Source organism: Chiloscyllium plagiosum, unplaced genomic scaffold (assembly GCF_037043375.1).
Source record: "Chiloscyllium plagiosum isolate Xiang-an unplaced genomic scaffold, Cpla_swu_hap1 HiC_scaffold_6, whole genome shotgun sequence".
Taxonomy (NCBI): domain Eukaryota; kingdom Metazoa; phylum Chordata; class Chondrichthyes; order Orectolobiformes; family Hemiscylliidae; genus Chiloscyllium; species Chiloscyllium plagiosum.
The window spans coordinates 57,853,156-57,872,645 of record NW_028270144.1 but is presented as its reverse complement, the minus strand read 5'-3'; the positions used below and the strand labels follow the sequence as shown (position 1 = coordinate 57,872,645).

At 41.4% G+C, this 19,490-nt stretch overlaps 1 protein-coding gene across 2 annotated transcripts in view; it reads right to left on the bottom strand.

The window, feature by feature from the left end:
* Positions 1–19,490, bottom strand: part of LOC122550577 (neutral amino acid uniporter 4-like) — a 206,183-nt gene that overhangs the window by 44,518 nt on the left and 142,175 nt on the right. For both annotated transcript variants that reach the window (XM_043691517.2, XM_087988028.1), the window contains one exon: positions 16,484–16,653. In XM_043691517.2, the coding sequence (XP_043547452.2) occupies positions 16,484–16,653 (170 nt within the window). The remainder of the gene's footprint in view (positions 1–16,483; positions 16,654–19,490) is intronic.

The following is a 19,490-nucleotide window of genomic DNA, read 5'->3' as shown; positions in this document are numbered from 1 at the left end:
AAGAGTGTGACCACTAACAAGACAGGTAGAGGGATCCAGGAGGTAGAGCTGAAGGAGCCTCAGCCCTTGAGCTTATCTAACAGGCTTGAGATTCTTCCTCCCTATTTGGATGGCAGCAGGGACTATAGAGAGGATGAACAAACTGACCATAGCACCACAGTGCAGGAAGAATTTGGAGAAAAGAGAAAATTAGTTGTGTCAGGGGTAGTATACTCAGGGGAACAGACACTTTTTATCTGTGGTCAGGACCAAGAATCTCAAAAGGCTGTGTTGCTTGCCTGATGCCGGTGTTCAGAATGTATAGGCTGGACTACAGGGGAATTTATAGTGGGAGGGGAAAGATCCAGTTGTCATGGCCTATGTCGGACCAACCTTATAGGTAGAAAGAGGAAGGAGGTTCTGCTGAGGGAATAGGAGCTGCTAGGGGCTAAATTAAAATGCAGATCCAAAAATGTAATAATTACTGGATTTCTATTTTAGCGATGAGCAAATTGCTGAAAAGTGTGGCGCTGGAAAAACACAGCATGTGAGGCACCATCTGAGAAGCAGGACAGTCGACATTTTGGGCATAAGTCCTTCAAATTATCACAAGGTCAACAAGGTTAAAAAAAGTAGACACATGGCGCAAACACTGGTGTGAGAAAAGTGGGCTTAAATTCATGGGACACTGGCACCAGTACTGGGGAAGGAGGGAGACTGGTTGTGGGACATGCTCCACTTAAATCATTCTTAAACCAGTTTCCTGGCGAATCACATAATAAGGTCTATGGATAGTGCTTTAAACTATATGGGGGTGGGGGGAGTTTGGGTTCAGATGCATGGGAAATTGTGTAGGAGTCAGCAGATGTTATTAAAGGTTCCAGAATAAGAGAATTTTTGGAAAAGGTCAGGAATCTAACTTGAGACACAGCAGATAAGGGGACAACTATGAGAAAGGGGGCAGAAAACGCAGGATGGAGGGTTTTGTACAGTTGCATGCAGCATATGAAACAGGGTAAAGGAGCTTTTTAGCACACATAAAAATTGTCAGGTACAGTGTTGAGGATATCGCAGAAATGTGGCTGCGAAGTGATCAGGACTGGGAACTAAATATCCAAGGATACACATCCTATCAAAAGGACAAGCAGACAGGCAGTGGACATGGAGTTCCCTTATTCATAAAAAATGAAAATAAATTGATAGCAACAAGCAATAAGGAGTCAGAAGGTACAGAACCATAGAATCCCTCTGAAGAGCATCCTGGCCAGACCCATTCCTCTGCCCTATCACTGTAACCCTGTATTTCCCAGGGCTAATCCACCTGGCCTGCACATCCCTGCACACCATGGCCCATCCATCTACCCTGCACATTTTTTGAATGTGGGAATTAACCAGAGCACCCAAGAAAATCCCACACAGACATGGGCAGAATGTGCAAATTCCACACAAACCATCACCTAAGACTGACATTAGGCCTGGTCCCATATCCTGTGAGGCAGCAGTGCTCACTTTACCGCAAGCCCACGGGTAACCTCATGACATTGCATTTCTCTAGCTTCTACACTAAACATGTTAAAAAAAGCCAACCCCTACGGACAAGCCCGAGGCATGCACAGAATCTGCTCAGGTCAAGGGTGCCCGACGGGCATCTGAAGGTGTTGAAGGACGCCCTCATAAGGTCAGGATAAATGCTCAAGTCATCGATCACCTGTTCTGTTGTACCACAGCGAAAAACCAAATTACTTAAAGTCACAGGCTCAGAGATGTACAGCACGGAAATAGACCCTTTGTTTCAACTCATCCATGCCAACCAGATATCTGAAATTAATCTCATCCCATTTGCCAGCACTTGACCCACAGCCCTCTAAACCCTTCCTAGAGCAGAGAAAAGTACAGCACAGAACAGGCCCTTCGGCCTATGATGTTGTGCCGAGGATTAATCCTAATGTAAATAACCTTACCCAAGCACCCCTCAATTCACTGCTGCCCATGTGCATGTCCAGCAGGCCCTTAATTTCCCCAATGAGTCTGCTTCCACCGCTGGCAATGCATTCCATGCATTCACAACTCTCTGCATAAAGAACCTACCTCTGACATCTCCTCTATACCTTCCTCCTAATATCTTATAACTATGACCCCTCGTGCCAGTCAATCCTGCCCTGGTGAAAGGTCTCTGGCTCACCACTTTCTCTGGTAGCTCATTCCATATGCACATCACCTTGTGTGTGAAAAAGTTGCCCCTTAGGTCCCTTTTAAATCTTTCCCCTCTCATCACAAACTTACACCCTCTAGTTCTGGACTCCCCCAACCCAACGAAAAGACCTTGTCTATTTACCCTATCCAAGCCTCTCATAATTTTATAAACTGATATAAGGTCAGCCCTCAGCCTCTGACACTCCAAGGAAAACAGCTCCAGCTTAATAAGCCTCTCTCCCTATAGCTCAAACCCTCCAACCCTGGCAGCATCCTTGCAAATCTTTTCTCAGAAGACAGACATGAGATACAACCGACAGGGTATCCTTCGTCGTCCAGTACTTTCCCAGAGTGGAGAAACTACGCCATGTTCTTCGCAGCCTCCAACACATTATTGATGATGATAAGCACACTGCCACGATCTTCCCTATGCCTCCACTTCTCATCTTCAAACAACTGCCAAATCTTAAACAGACCATTCACAGCAAACTACCCAGCCTTCAGGGCAACACTGACCACAACACCACATAACCCTGAAAAACATGTCAGATCACCGACATGGATACTATATCATCGCACATGGGAACATCACCCACCATGTACATGGTAGATACTCATGTGAATCAGCCAACATTGTTTATCGCATACGCTGCAGGCATGGTATAATGGCGAAACCGAGCAGATGCTATGAAAGCGTATGAATGGACACTATGCAACAATCGTTGGCAGGGACATTCCCTCCCTATGGGGGAATATTTCAACGGTCAAGCGCATTCAGCCTCCGATCTTATAGTAAGCATTCTCCAAGGCAGACTTTGAGATTCACAACAACACAAGATCGTTGAGTAATGGCTGATAGCTGAGTTCGTACCCAAGAGGATGGTCTCAACCTTGAGCTTGGGTTCATGTTGCACTACAGGTGACCCCACTACACTATATACTCTCTCTAACTCTCTCACTCACTCACTCACTCACTCACTCACTCACTCACTCACTCACTCACTCACTCACTCACTCACTCACTCACTCTCACACACACCATGTGTAGATCAATTGTGTCATTTTTGTGTATTTCCACTAATTCCACTGATCATATTCTTGCTATGATTTGAAGGAGCCAATGTTAGACTGGGGTGGACACAGTTAAAAACCACACAACACCAGATATAGTCCAACAGGTTTATTTGGAAGCACGAGCTTTTGAATCACTGCTTCATCAGGTGGTTGTGAAGCAGGACCGTAAGACACAGAATCTTTTGCTATAAATTCTATGCCTTATGATCCAGCTTCATAACCACCTGATGAAGAAGCAGTGCTTCGATAGCTAGTGCTTCCAAATAAGCCTGTGGGACTATAACCTGGAGTTGTGATTTTTAACCTATTCTTGCTGGCAATTGTGGATCAAAGCATCCAGTATGATTGGCTGTGAGGAATAATCACTTTTTTCCTATATTAAAAATTCTGCTGTCATGTGGTAACGTAATACCTCCCATTGTCTGATGCAATATGCATCAGTTTTCTTGAAGCCCACCTTGCTTCCATTGATTTGAACTCCCCCACCCTTGGGAAAAGACCTTTGCTATTCACCTTATCGATGCTCCACCTGATAATTTATGATAGCATTAAACCTACACTTTGCCTTTTCTATTTCGTACATATGATGGGGACACACAACTGTGGTGGTCTCTCCTCTACACCCATTTAGCCAAGTGTTAGTGATACTTCCTTCTATCTTACAGCTTATACCTGGCAGATGAATTTCAATGGAGAGAAATATGAGGTAATGCATTTTTATAGAGAAACATAGAGAGACAATACTGGCTCAATAGCACAACTTCGAGAGGAGTATGAGCCAAGGGACATCGGAGTTCACGTGCATAAATCTCTGAAGGTGGCCAGGCAAGTTTAAACAGCTGTTAATAAGGATTACAGGATCCTTGGGTATTGTCCAAGACCATAGGGAATAATAGGTATGCCTCTAAGACTAGAGGACATACATTTAAGGCGAGGAACAAGTGGTTTAGAAGAGATTTGAGAAAAACTTCTTTCACCTAGAGGGTGATACATATATATAAAACATGCTACCTAAGGCAGTGGCAGAGGCAGGTCCTCTCACCATGTTCAAGAAACATCTGGAAGAACACTTAAAATGGAAGGACACAGTTGGCTATGGGCCAAGTATAGGTAAATGGGATTAGTGTAGTTTGGTGTTTGTTGATTGGTATAGATACGGTGGGCTGAAGGGCCTGTCCTTCACTAAGCTTGACATGTTTACCTGCAATTGGATTAGATGAGACTTCTCACAATTATCTAATAATTAATACCCGCAAGGGTTTCTACCAATATGGAAGACATCAGCTTGTGTCATTTTCCAGTGGATAATGGAAACATTTTACAAGGTCTACCCCAGCTTGCCATTTATCTGGATGATGTCCTCATAGTCAGGAAGCCTAATAAAGAGCATTTAAAGAACTTGGACATTGTGCTCAAATGTTTCTCCAAGGCAGGTGTATATCTCAGGGGGAGAAAATGAGTGTTCCAGGCATCCCAAGTGACCTAGTTGGGCTACAGAGTCAAGACGACCAGGCTACACCCAATGAAAGATAAATTGAGGGCGATCAAAGGTGCCCCAGCTCCCACATCAGTACTGGAACTTAGGTTTGTCCTTGGGTTGGTGAATTATTATGAAAAATTCATACATAACCTGGCCTCCATCCTGGCACCCTTACATCTGCTACTGAGAAAGGTTCAGAATTGGAAATGTTCATGTAGCCTTTAGGAAAGTGAAGCAGCTATTGTCATCTAAGGTGTTGGCCCATTACAGTTCCAAGTGGGATGTGGCGCTGGCATGTGGTGCTTCCTGAAATAGTTTTGGGGTAGTGTTGACTCACTGGTGGCCCAATGGAGAGGAATGCCTGATAGCGTATTGTTACGACATGGCATTGAACCCTTCTGTTCATTAAACCAAACACTCTGAACAGCTCACCTCGCCTTGTAAACTGTCAAAATAGGAGTAACAGAGAACTCCCAAATCCCACTATTTAAAGAAAATAATGTCAATTTATTCTTTAACTCTAGAAGTGAACATTAAACAACAAGTATTCACAACTCTAAGCCACCTTTCTCTTAACTGCTTATTACCTGCCTCCAACTCTATAACAATATACTGTTCCAGTAAACACTTATTAAAATTACATCAACTTAATTTCAAAACAATACAGCTGCTGCCATCTTCGGAGTGTCTTCTTCCAGCTGAAGATCTCCCTTAGTCACCTTCATTCTTTTTGCTGCAAATATGTTTCACATGAAAAGGTAGATATAGTGTTTCCTAATTTCTTGGATCTGTGTTGATGGCAATTGCTTGGTCTGATTTTCAAAATGCCTGCCTTTTTTAATAACCCCCAACATTGGACTGTCTCATTGGTTCGATGTTGGCAAAACAATAACATCAAACTCGATTGGTTTTTAGTATCCTGGGGCAACATTTAAATTGATTGGTTAAATTTGAATTGTTGTCAAAACAGCAACAAATTCAGGTATCCATTTCACAGCCAAATTAATTTAATTTGCAGTAACTTTAGACTGCCATCCACTCATACACATAGGTGTTTGTAAGCTGTCAGTGCAGAACAGCATGCACTCTCTCTTAAAGGTACAGTACAAGCCTCCAACTTTATAACAATATGCTTCCTAGACTTTGGCTGATAGTGAACGAAAATACGCCCACATAGGGAAGGAAAGTTGACTGGTCACCTTTGTGTGAGAAAGTTCCACCAACACCTTTATAAATGTAAGTTTGTAGCAGTAACAGAACACAAATCCTGCTAGGGCTGCTGAAAGAGGACAAGGCCGTGCCATTCTTTGTTCATCCAAGAGGCCAAATTGCAAATGCAAATACCTTGAGTCACCTCCCACTGGTGCCGCCTCTAGGAGATTTTGTCCTGGTTTTAAAATTTATGGACACCCTTCCAATCACTGCTGACGACATCAGAATATAGACACAAAAAGATCCCATCCTGGCAAAACAGCTGGCAGTGATGGAGAAAACAAAAAAGGCCATCACAAGCAGAACTGAAATCTTTCTGGACCTGGCGAGGCGAGATCCCCATAGAGGACACCATATTATAACAGGGAGCAAAAGTGACATCTGAGCAATTGTCGCCACAAGATATTGGGTGAACTCTACTGGAATTATCCAGAGATTTCCAAAGTGAAGATATTGGTGATGTGTCTGGTAGCCAGGACTGGATGCTGACATAGCTGTGTTGGTAGGGCAGTGACCAGAGCACCATAAAGGACAAAATTTACGATCTGCAGCTTCCCCACATTCATGCAAATGGCCAGGTAAACCATGGACTCATTTCCACATTGACTATGCCAGTTATAGAGTCATAGAGATGTACAACATGGAAACAAATCCTACGGTCCAACTTTTCCATGCTGACCAGATATCTTAACCCAATTTAGTCCCACCTGCCAGCACTCGGCCCATATCCCTCCAAACCCTTGCTATTCATACACCCATCCAGATGCCTTTTAAATGTTGCAATTATACTAGCCTCTACCATTTCCTCTGACAGTTCATTCCATACACGTACCACCCTCTGCGTTAAAAGGTTGCCCCTTTGATCTTATTTATATCTTTTTCTTCTCACCCTAAACCTATGCCCTCTAGTTCTGGACTCCCCACCAAGGGAAAAGACCTTGTCTATTTATCCTATCCAAACCCCTTATGATTTCATAAACATCTATAAGGTCACCCCTCAGCCTCCGATGCTCCAGGGAAAACAGCCTCAGTCTATTCAACCTCTCCCTATAGCTAAAATCCTACAATCCTAGCAACATCCTTATAAATCTTTTCTGAACCCTTTCAAGTTTCACAACATCTTTCCAATAGGAAGGAGACCAGGATTGCATGCAATATTCCAAAAGTGGCATAACTAACATCCTGTACAGCTGCAACATGACGTCCCAAATCCTGTACTCAATACTCTGACCAATAAAGGAAAGCATATCAAACACGTTCTTCACTATCCTCTATCTACTTATTTCATGGGCTCTGTCTCTTTAGTCATTGTGGATGCCCACTCAAACTAAATGAGCATAGAGTTCATTCTTCAAACATAGGTCAATGATTGAAAAGCTGCAAGTATCTTTTGCAATACATGGATTCTAGGTGCTGTTGGTCTCAGACAATAGGCCATATTTTACCAGCAAGTAATCCTAAAGTCAAATGGCATTCAACATACAAGAACGAGTAATCCAAACTTTAAGAAGGCAGGCTTGAAGAAACAGCCTATAGTTTCACTCTATACAAAACTGTCCCAGTTCCTGTTTGATTATAGAATCACCCTCATGCAACTAGCTCCAGCAGATTCGTTAATAGGTGGAAGACTCCATGCCAGGTTAATCCTGATCTCCTGGACGAGGGAGGTGTCATCAGGAATGCCAATGCTAAACACAAGATTGCTCTCAGTGAAAGAGGCAGTTTACTACAGCCTTGATGCTATTACAACACAGGCTTAATTTAAACCAGCAACACTGAAAAGACTTATCCTGTGCTGTAATCTGTGTAACTTGGAGAGCCCAAGAGCTATTTAAAGTAAAAATTAACAACTTTATTTCTTAAGGTATAACTGAGAATAACTAATAACTATTTACAATTTCTTCCTCTCATCTATCTTTTACTTTCCCCTCTACAATACTGGTCCGATAAAAATCCCAATTAAGATTTACAGAACAAAATTTCTTATCTCAAAACCAGACAGCTTTCGTTTCTTCTCTGTACTCTGGCCTTCTTTTCTTCTTCTCAGGGATTCTGCTTCATAGGTTATTGATCAATAAAGGTACCTTTAGGGGACCCATTTTTCAGGCAGTCTTTACATGCTAGTGGTTTGGCAGTTCTCTGCTCCTCAATTTTCCCTGGTCTTGTACCCCCAAAGCATCGGATTGTGTCACTGACTTTTAAGATTGCCAATATATTAAATTCAAACCTGGTTAGAATTTGGCATTTTTCAAGGTATAATTTAAATTGATTGGCCTAATTAGAATCAGTTTTGTCATTTCCAGGCAACCCAGCTAATCCAGCTTTCGACCAAGTGTTACATTGTTACTTTATTGAGAACACTTGGTGCTGTCACGTAATTCTACTCGCTTCTAACTCTCTTAAAGATACAGTACACCCACATCTTCATAACAATACCATTACCACCAGAAGACAGTCCAGGCACAAGAGGCAGGCAATAGTCCACTACATGTTGCCATTATCCAAGGTAGAATTGGAGGAACTGAGACATGTTACAAGAATGCCCCAGGACAGGGTACTAGAAAAAGAATGGACCTACATCCCAGGAAGTCAAGTGGGTGGATGTTGTGACTGCAACAAGGTCAGCCAGGTGGACCTCATACAATATCAGTTCTCTTTTTGGGGCTGTTAACTTGCTCCAATCAGGGAGTCCTGGCTGATAGATACAAACAGGAGTGTCAGTGATTTGTCCACTGTAGGAGCCAGCTCTGTGCTAACAGGGTCAGTTTCAGGTACTACACACGTTAATAAAGGGTGACTTGGTGAGGACTTTATGTGGAATTATTTCAGCTATATTGTTAAATGAGCCAATATTGAACACTCCAGATTGTACCAAGCTGTTAAAGTTACTAATGGATGCCAGTAACGTAGGTATCGAAGTGGTTCCATTATAGGATAGCTTTAGAGGAATTGAGAAGCCGGTGGGCTACTTTACCAAGAAGCTAAATCAATACCTTAGAAAAACTCATCAAGGAGGAAGCACTGGCAATATTGGAGGTCCTTTACCATTTTGAGGTGTAAGTGCATCACAGAGGCAAACACACTTTGGTGTTTACAGACAACAAACCTTAATTTTTATTGAGATATAGTGAGGCTCAAACATAAAGGCCACAGTGGTTCTGGTGAAGCTTGTCACTTCAATTTTTTAATGTATGTTAAGCCCTATCAAGAGCACAGATAATGTAATAGCAGCTGCCTTGTCAAGGGTATAAAGAAGTCGGAATTATTTGTGTAACTTTGTTGCTAGAGTTAGATAGGGCTTCAAGATTGAAAAGATTTCATGGGAGGGATAAGAATTGAGTTTATTACATGTGCCTCATCCTAACCCATACTAATTCAGTGATATGTCCTGGAATGCGTTTCATAACTTTTGATGAGGAAGTATGTTATAACACTATCCATTCTTTCTTTTCCTTTTGTTACTTTCTAACTTTTTTTTAATTATCAGAAAAGACTGGGAATCTTTAGAAGGTTCAAATCGCCACTCCACCTCTGCCCTGCTGAGGAACTGACCTTAGGGACAGGGCTTATGCCCAAAACGTCGACTCTCCTGCTCCTCAAATGCTGCCTGACCTGCTGTGTTTTTCCAGCACCACACTCTCGACTCTGATCTCCAACATCTGCAGTCCTCACTTTCTCCTAGACAGAAGGAATCAGCATGAATCAGGACTGACTGCTGATTGAGGTCCCCCCCCCCCAACTAATGTTTTGTTTTGTCTGTCAGATTTAAGTGCCAACTTGGGAGGAAAAGGGGGATTTTGGGTTAACAGTCCAGGCAGTTAGTTAGTTAGTTACAGGTTTTAAAAATTCGTATCATTGGCAATCTTAGAAAGTTGGAAAATAATTTTCATTAGTAATAAAAGGTTATTCCTCTTTTACAAAAAATAAATGGTGCTACAAGTCTTCATGATAAGTATATTTGATAGGCTGAATGTCTTTTTTGTTGTCTTATTCTATGCCATAGGATCTGAAATGTATCGCTTTTAAAATATAGTCATTGAGTCAGACAGCGTGGAAACACACCCTTTGGTCCAACTCGTCCATGCCAAACACGTTCCCAAACTAAACTAGATCCACTTGCCTGCATTTGTCGCATTTACCTCCAAACTTTTTCTACTTATGTACTTATCTAAATGTCTTTTAAATGTTGTAACTGTACCTGCATCCACCACTTCCTCTGACAGTTCATTCTACACGTGAACCACTGTAAAGAGGTTGCCCTTCATGTCCTTTCCAAAACATTCTCCTCAAAACTTAAAATTATGCCCCCACCTTAGGGAAAAGGCTCTTGTTATTCACCTTATCAATGCCCCTCATGATTTTATAAACCTCTATAAGGTCCTCAGCCTCCTCTAGGTAAGAGTCTCTTCTCAGACTGTCTTTCCTTGATTTGCTTTCTCAGTTCCTCTCTAAATCGTATATACTCAGCCGGGTTCTTATTAACCACCTGTAACTTACCTCTTTCAAGTTCCGCATACACACAAGATTCCTTCCACTAAAGCCAGAAGGCTATTTATTAAAATATCTTTTAAGAAGATCACTGCTGTTTAATGATTATATAATGCATAACATATGATTAGATTCCCTACAGTTCGGCCCAAAAAGTCCACACTGACCCTCCGAAGAGTAAACCACCCAGACTTATACCTCTAACCTATATTTACCCTTGACTAACGTACCTAAAACTATGGGCAATTTAGCATGGCCAATTCACCTAACCTGCACATCTTTGGATTGTGGGAGGAAAATGGAGCACCAGGAGGAAACCCACACAGACACAGGGAGAGTATGCAAACTCCACACAGACAGTGGCCTGAGGCGGGAATAGAACCTGGGTTACTGGTGCTGTGAGGCAGCAATGCTAACCACCGAGCCACCCCATACTTAACCTTCATTAAATTATATAAAATATTCAGCAGAACTAGGCTTGAAATCTGTTCCAAACAGTACTCAAATTAATAAAACAAATGAAACAGATTCTGAAATGTTTGGTATATAACCTCAAAGGCCAAACACTATAATTATCAGTGGAACACAAATTATCAGTTACTAAAGATAGTGTATATTACTGCACTGCCTTCTATAATGTCAACTTCAATCGATTTACAGAGTATTGAAAAACTACATTCTCCCAAATTTTAAAATGAAGCTGACAAGAAATTTGCACAATAACTCCAGCAGATGATGGATAAAGCAAAGTATAAATCCTACCATTTATTGTCTTAGGCCCAAATAATTCTGAGTATTGAACTCACTAAACTAATACAAATCATTTCAGGCTGAGGAATGAGATTTAATTTACACATTTTAGAAAGTGTAAGTAAAATCTCAATCATGTCTAGTTTCCTCAAAGAATCAGCTAATAGGATCTCAAGAAATGGAAAAACTTCCATCTGGAGTATTCAAAACACAGTGGAGCTGATTTTTGGAGTGTTCAATTGTTTAAACTAGTTAAAATCCCATCTAAAAGACCAATAAATTGAACTTCCTCAAGGATATTCCAGATTTTCCATCACAACACTAACAGCAAATTGACAAAAATCAGAGAAGGTAAGAACAATGACTGCAGATGCTGGAAACCAGATTCTGGATTAGTGGTGCTGGAAGAGCACAGCAGTTCAGACAGCATCCGTGGAGCAGTAAAATCGACGTTTCGGGCAAAAGCCTGATGAAGAGCTTTTGCCCGAAACATCGATTTTACTGCTCCTCGGATGCTGCCTGAACTGCTGTGCTCTTCCAGCACCACTAATCCAAAAATCAGAGAAACTGTGTACATAATTGTTTCCACTATTTACCTAGGGGTTTTCACCAATTTGCTTAAGTGCCAACAGGAGACTGAGATTACAATCACAGGTATTCTAACAAAAATGGTAATGTCACTCAATTTTTCAGTATAACCTTAACTGAAGCAACAGGTGCCAGATTCGGTTGCAGTTGTGAAATGGTTGAAGATATAACTTCTGGTATTAGATGTGCCATGGAAGGCATAGTAGTTTAAGTGCAAGATTAAGCTTTAATAGAATCCCTACAGTGTGGAAGCAGGCCATTCAGCCCTGCAGGTCCACACCGATCCATCCAAAGAGCACTCCCCCCAGAGCCAACCCCCTAACCTATCCCTGTAACCCTGCATTTCCCATGGTTAATCCATCTAGCCTACACATCATCCTGAACACTATGGGCAATTGAGCATTGCTAGTCCATCTAACTGGCACATCTTTGGAAACTGGAGCAACCAGAGGAAACCCACACAGACAGGGAGAATGTAGAGGTTGATAAAACATGGCTCTGGAGCAGCATTTCACTACGCTTCCTCAAAACCACCTCCCAGTTATCGTTTGGACAGGACCCTTCTTTAGGACCTGTTGCTCTCTTGCTCCCTGGATGCTGCCTGACGTGCTGTGCTTTTTCCAGCCCAATGCTTTACCAACTTTGACTCTCCAGCATTCACAGTTCTCACTTTCTCCACAGAGAGAATGTGCAAACTCCACACAGACAGTTGCCAGAGGGTAGAATTGAACCCAGTTCCCTGATGTTGAGATGTAGCAGTGCTAACTAATGAGCTATTGTGCTGCCCTCTCAAAGACTAGGATAAGAAGACTAATTCAGGATAATCTTATGAGCAGAAATGTAACAATGACAGATTATCTTTTTATTTTGCACTTGATTGTGAAGGAGCAGCATTTCATTACGTTTCCTCAAAAGCACCTCCCAAACCTATGACTCCAATGGCAGCAGAAGACTTATAGCCTATTCCTGTCCCCCGCCACAAGTTCTTCTCCAAGATGCACATCATCCTAACTTTGGAGTTAGGTCACCATTCCTGTACCTCACTAGATTATAAATCTGAAATTTCCTTTGCAATAGCACTGTAGCATAGTACAACAAATGTGTTCAAGAAAGTTACCATCTTGAGGGCAATTAGGGATAGGCAATAATGCTGACCATGTCAATGATGCTCAGATCACTCAAACTATTGTTTAAAATTTTGACCAGGGTACTAGAATTACCTTCCTTCCATTTCATTGTAATAGCATGAGATGTTTTACATACACTCGAGAGGAAATGGAGCCTTACACAGGGTCTCATCCACAGAGCTTCCCAGGAATGAACAGGAATGCAAAGTTAGATTTTTGTGTTTAAGTCTCCAAAGTGAGTCGTGAACTCATAGCTTTGTGACTCAGGAACAGGAATTCTACGAAGTAAACCATGACTGAAGCAGAGGAGAAAGTGAGGGCTGCAGATGCTGAGGATCAGAGCTGAAAATGTGATGCTGGAAAAGCGCAGCAGGTCAGGCAGCATCCAAGGAACAGGAGAATCGACGTTTCGGGCATAAGCCCTTCTTTAGGAATGAGGAAAGTGTGTCCAGCAGGCTAAGATAAAAGGTAGGGAGGAGGGACTTGGGGGAGGGGCGTTGGAAATGCGATAGGTGGAGGGAAGTCAAGGTGAGGGTGATAGGCCGGAGTGGGGTGGGGACGGAGAGGTCAGGAAGAAGATTGCAGGTTAGGAAGGCGGTGCTGAGTTCGAGGGATTTGACTGAGACAAGGTGGGGGAGGGGAAATGAGGAAACTGGAGAAATCTGAGTTCATCCCTTGTGGTTGGAGGGTTCCCAGGCAGAAGATGAGGTGCTCTTCCTCCAACCGTCGTGTTGCCATGGTCTGGCGATGGAGGAGTCCAAGGACCTGCATGTCCTTGGTGGAGTGGGAGGGGGAGTTAAAGTGTTGGGCTACTGGGTGGTTGGGTTGGTTGGTCCGGGTGTCCCAGAGGTGTTCTCTGAAACGTTCCGCAAGTAGGCTATATTGTCTCCCCAATATAGATGAGGCCACATCGGGTGCAGCGGATGCAATAGATGATGTGTGTGGAGGTGCAGGTGAATTTGTGGCGGATATGGAAGTGTCCCTTGGGGCCTTGGAGGGAAGTAAGGGGGGAGGTGTGGCCGTAAGTTTTGCATTTCTTGCGGTTGCAGGGGAAGGTTGGGTTGGTGGGGGGTGTGGTCCTGACGAGGGAGTCACAGAGGGAGTGGTCTTTTCGGAACGCTGATAGGGGAGGGGAGGGAAATATATCCCTGGTGGTGGGGTCCGTTTGGAGGTGGCGGAAATGACAGCGGATGATACGTTGTACATGGAGGTTGGTGGGGTGGTAGGTGAGGACCAGTGGGGTTCTGTCCTGGTGGCGGTTGGAGGGGCGGGGCTCAAGGGCAGAGGAGTGGGAAGTGGAAGAGATGCGGTGGAGGGCATCGTCGACTACGTCTGGCGGGAAATTGCGGTCCTTGAAGAAGGAGGCCATCTGGGTTGTACGGTTTTGGAACTGGTCCTCATGGGAGCAGATGCGGTGGAGACGAAGAAATTGGGAATATGGGATGGCGTTTTTACAGGGGGCAGGGTGGGAGGAGGTGTAGTCTAGGTAGCTGTGGGAGTCGGTCGGTTTATAGTAAATATCCGTGTCGATTCGGTCACCCGCGATAGAAATGGAAAAGTCTAGGAAGGGGAGGGAGGAGTCTGAGACGGTCCAGGTGAATTTGAGGTCGGGGTGGAAGGTGTTGGTAAAGTGGAAGCAGAATCAAGATAAAATCCAATCTACTTTGCTGTCATATTTTTCTTTGAAATACAGAATAAATACAGAATAATAATTCTGTACGAATGATACATAAATCCAAAAATGTTATCTTATAGAAAGAATTGATACTGCACAGTAATATGACATTGAGATCATCGTCAAATCCAACAGAGTAATATAAAAATATCTTAGAACTTCAACACTTGAATCATTGACATCCACAGGAAAAAACTTTGAAAAAAATTAAACTCAGAAACCTCAAATAATGGCAGTAGGAAAACTCATTGCTGCTCTGAAAAGGATTTATTTGAAATCAACTTCTGAATCCATCAGTACATGATATACAACATGCACTGTTCTACAGCAGCAACTCAAGAGTATGCCCCTGAGGTAATTTTCAAACCTGCACTCAATATTCGCTCAAGTTCATCATCAAACCTGCCTCTCATAAGTAAAGCTGGAGATCCTTCTAATCAATAACTTTCCTACTCAATATCAAGAATTGCACAATTGTGATCTGGCAACAAATTAAGTTTTGCAAATTTACAAACAAGTTGGGAAAATAATATGACGTAGGAGACATAACAATAAAACTTGTTATATGAGCAGATACTTACATTTCTCACACACTTAAATCTCTCAGAATCTAAATGTGTTGAATCGATGTTAATATAGGAATTTATTTTATGCTGTTATTTTCAGATTAAATCCTAAATACAAGATTTGAAAATGTAGATAAAGTAATGCAACTGCAAAGGAACAGCCTGCAGACAAAAACATTTAACCTTCCAATGTAGATATTAGTAGATATTAAATTCTATTTGTACAAGTGCAGAAAATCTCTTTGTAAACTTGCATTAACACAATGGTGTTAAAACACCCTGCTCATAAACGTGACAACTGAGCATTAGCATGAATTGTTACTGTTCTTATCAACTGCTGCTAGTAAAAAAAAGAGAATCCAAAACTGATCAAGTCCTCCACTTCAAAACAGCCTTCACCTCCAATAATGTTACAGCAGGATGAATTATTCAGTACGGTATACCAGTCATTATTATTTCAACATAAAATATCACAGTACATCAACAAACCTCATGACAACCATTGTGAGCAAAATAAACAAAGGTGATGTAAAGTAAAATGGTAAGTACATCATTTGCTGACATTTGCCTCCTTTTCACAAACTCTGGCACAAAAATATGACACTTCTGTAGATTGGGGTATGAGCTGTTCAAGATCTCATTGTTCCATTGTCCCATTTAGACACTTGCCAAGAAGCCTTCTTACACCTCACTTATCTATAATCAAATTCATGTAAGTTCCAACTTATTTATCATTGTATGAACTCCATTTAATAGCTTTTTGCTTTCCATTTTTAAAGAATAACCTGCAATATTCAGTTAATCCTATTAGTTTTGCAATCATACAATGAAACATGTTTTTTGCCTTTTCTCCCTTCTATGAATTAATGTCCAATTCCCTTGTTTCGATCCAGTTTATCACTTCAATTGAGATGATTACTTTGCAGTCCAACTAACATAATATTCTTCACTAATTTATGTTCCCATGCTGCTAATGAAGAGTCATGAGGCTAAGGAAAATAGACCATCATCAGGATTCTATGAATTTTAAATTCAACTCCTCAACAGTGATGCATAATCTTAGAATTTCAAGAACTCAAAATTACAGAGAATCTGAAGATGCATTATTCCAGAAACAAACTTATTGAGAAATGCCAACAGGCAGTGGCATAACCATCTATTATACAAAATAATTCTCAGCCCGCCTGTAAAAAAGAAATTCTTCTGAAGTTCTAAACAAATTTGTATTCCTAATCTTAAAACAAAACTACAAAATTCAACTTTTGGAGACAACATTCTTTCAATGTTTCAGGCTCTTGCAAACTCTCAATGTATATTTTGAAAATCATTAAATTTCTTTGAATCTACTCACAGGTTAGACAAACAAGAAGAGTCCGGACCACAAGATCACAAAGTAGTTTCCATCTCAGAGGTACTTGTGCAGAAACAGACGGAAGAATGATCTCTGCTGGAACATAGTACTGAACTGTGTAAGTTACCAAGATCCCAAAGGAGTAAAGGATTTTCACCAGCTGGTATAGCCTAAGGAAAGGAGTCATGAGATGTAATAAAGTCACAATGATTTGTAATGTTAGAATGTAACAACATGCTTTTTTTTTGTTACTGCTGCAAATTTATAAGAATCTGTAACAATTTACATCGTGAAATCCAATTATCTAAGAAATAAAACGTAAAATACTTTTAAGATAATCAGGTTTCAAATTAATCACCTTGTTCCTCCTGTTCCCAAGATTGATTAATTAAGCCCCAAGTTCACTTGTTTGTCTTTTAAAAAAAAAATTCTTAAAGTTTTCTTTCGATGAAATTTACACACAAAAGGACACATATTTTATTGTCTTCTCCAATTTTTCCACCTCCAATATTATATACAATATGGCAATGTTGTTCAAGGTGCTATCTAGCGGCTTAGATTACTGCTCTGGAGACACAAGTCCAACTACCATTAGGACAGCTAAATTTAAATGTAATTAACAAAATTGGAATGAAAAGCTAGCCTCAGTAATGATGACCAAGAAACATGTGCATTGTTGTAGAAACTTTTCTGGCATAGGAAAGTCCTTCAGAATAGGATATTTGCCATCCTTATTTGGACTACCTCACATACGACTGCAGACCCACAGCAATGGAGTTGACCCTGAGCTGCTCACTGATACAGATAAGCAAGAACCTCAAAGAATAAAGCAAACAGACCACCCAAAATTAAGCTAAGCACTGGAAGCAACAAAAAGAAACCTTGCCCAGGTGACCCTGTAAAGTTGTCCTTAGTAATATCAGGTGATCTGAGAGAAAATTTGGAAATGTGTGTCTCGGAGACTAGTCAAGAAATAGACTAACATAGTCATACACACCTAAATCACTACTCACAACAAATGTCCCAGGCTCCTCCACCATCAACTCATCACACTGCAACAAGATACAAATGCCAACTGGGAAATATGGTACAGGGAGAGCTCAATCTGTTCAGTATTCAAGGCTTTAAGTGAGCAGATAGGTGATTGCTTGCTACTTTATAAAACTTTCCCTTTCTAAAGTAAAGGCACTAATTTAAACCTCAAATATTGCATTAAATTTATATCTTGACTAGTTAAATTACTTGACATAATGACAGACAGCATCTCAATGATATTTCTAAAACTTAAAACCTAATTAGTTAAATTACACAAAACAAAAATAGCAGAGCAGTTCTAGTTATGGAGACATCGAATTGTACAGAATGGAAACTGACCCTTCGGTTCAACTTGCCCTGCTGACCAGATATCCTAAATAAAAGTAGCTCATATCCCTCTAAACCCTTCCTATCCGTGTACCCATCCAGATGCCTTTTAAACTTCCACCACTTCCTCTGGTAGCTCATTCCACCTTCTGCATGAAAAAAATTGCTCCTTATGTCGCTTTTAAATCTTACCCCTCTCACCTAAAACCTATGCCTTCTAGTTTTGGACTCCCCCACCCCAGGGATAAGACCATGTCTATTTATCCTATCCATTTCCCTCATGTTGCATAAACCTCTATAAGGTCACCCCTCAGCCTCTGACACCCCAGGGAAAATAGTCCCAGCAAACACACACTCTCACGTGCACTCACAAGCACACACTCTCTCTTTCATGCACACACACACAAACGCATAAAAGGCTATGAGGTGCATTTGCATTTGCAGAATTGTATTTGCAGGTACATTCTATTTTGCTCAAAAACCACACAATCAGCAGGGAGTCAATCCATTTAACATTTTATAAATTCATACTTTGGAAATAGAACCAGTCTGACTCAAGGTTGGGATACAGACAGACTCTAACCTTATACCTTTAATGCATTATCTGAGCTGAGATGTCACCACTTTTTACAAAACCTAAGTTATCTCTAGAATGTGACTTAAAAGAAGTTCTGGGATTTACATATTAATGAACTGAAACCTGCAACCCACTGCAAAAGATGAAAGACTTAACAGCAATCTAGGTTTGTTCAATATACTATTTCAGTTGCATGACACTAATCTTTTGCTATAAATTCTGTGTCTTATGATCCTGCTCCACAGCTACCTGATGAAGGAGCAGCACCCCAAAAGCTAGTACCTCCAAATAAAGCAGTGGACTATAACTTGGTGTTGTGTGATTCTTAATTTTGTCCAACACCAGCACATCCACATCATGACTGACCAATAAAGGCAAACACACTAAATGGTTTCTTCACAATCCTATCTACCTGCGACTCTACTTTCAAGGAACTATAAACCTGCACTCCTAGGTCTCTTTGTTCAGCAACACTCCCCACTCTACCATTAAGTGTATAACTCCTGTCCTGATTTGCCTTTCCAAAATGCAGCACCTCATATTTATCTAAATGAAACTCTATTTGCCAATCCTCGGCTCATTGGCCCATCAGATCATGATCTCGTTGTACTCTGAGGTAACCTTCGTTACCCACTAGATCTCCAATTTTGGTGTCATCTGTAAGCTTCCGAACCATGCCTCCTATGTTCACATCCAAATCATTTACATAAATGGTGAAAAGCAGTGGACCCAGCACTGATCTTTGTGGCACATGGCTGGTCACAGGCCTCCAGTCTGAAAAATAACCCTTCACCATCAACCTCTGTCTTCTACCTTCGAACCAGTTCTGTATCCAAATGACTGGTTCTCCCTGTATTCCTTGAGATCTAACCTTGCTAACCAGTCTACCATGAGGAACCATGTCGAATGCCTTACTGAAATCCATATAGATCACATCCACCACTCTACCCTCATCAATCCTCTTTGTTACCTCTTCAAAAACCTCAATCAAGTTAGTGACACACAATTTCCCAAGCATGAAGCCATGTTGACTATCGCTAATCAGTTCTTGCCCTTCCAAATTCATGT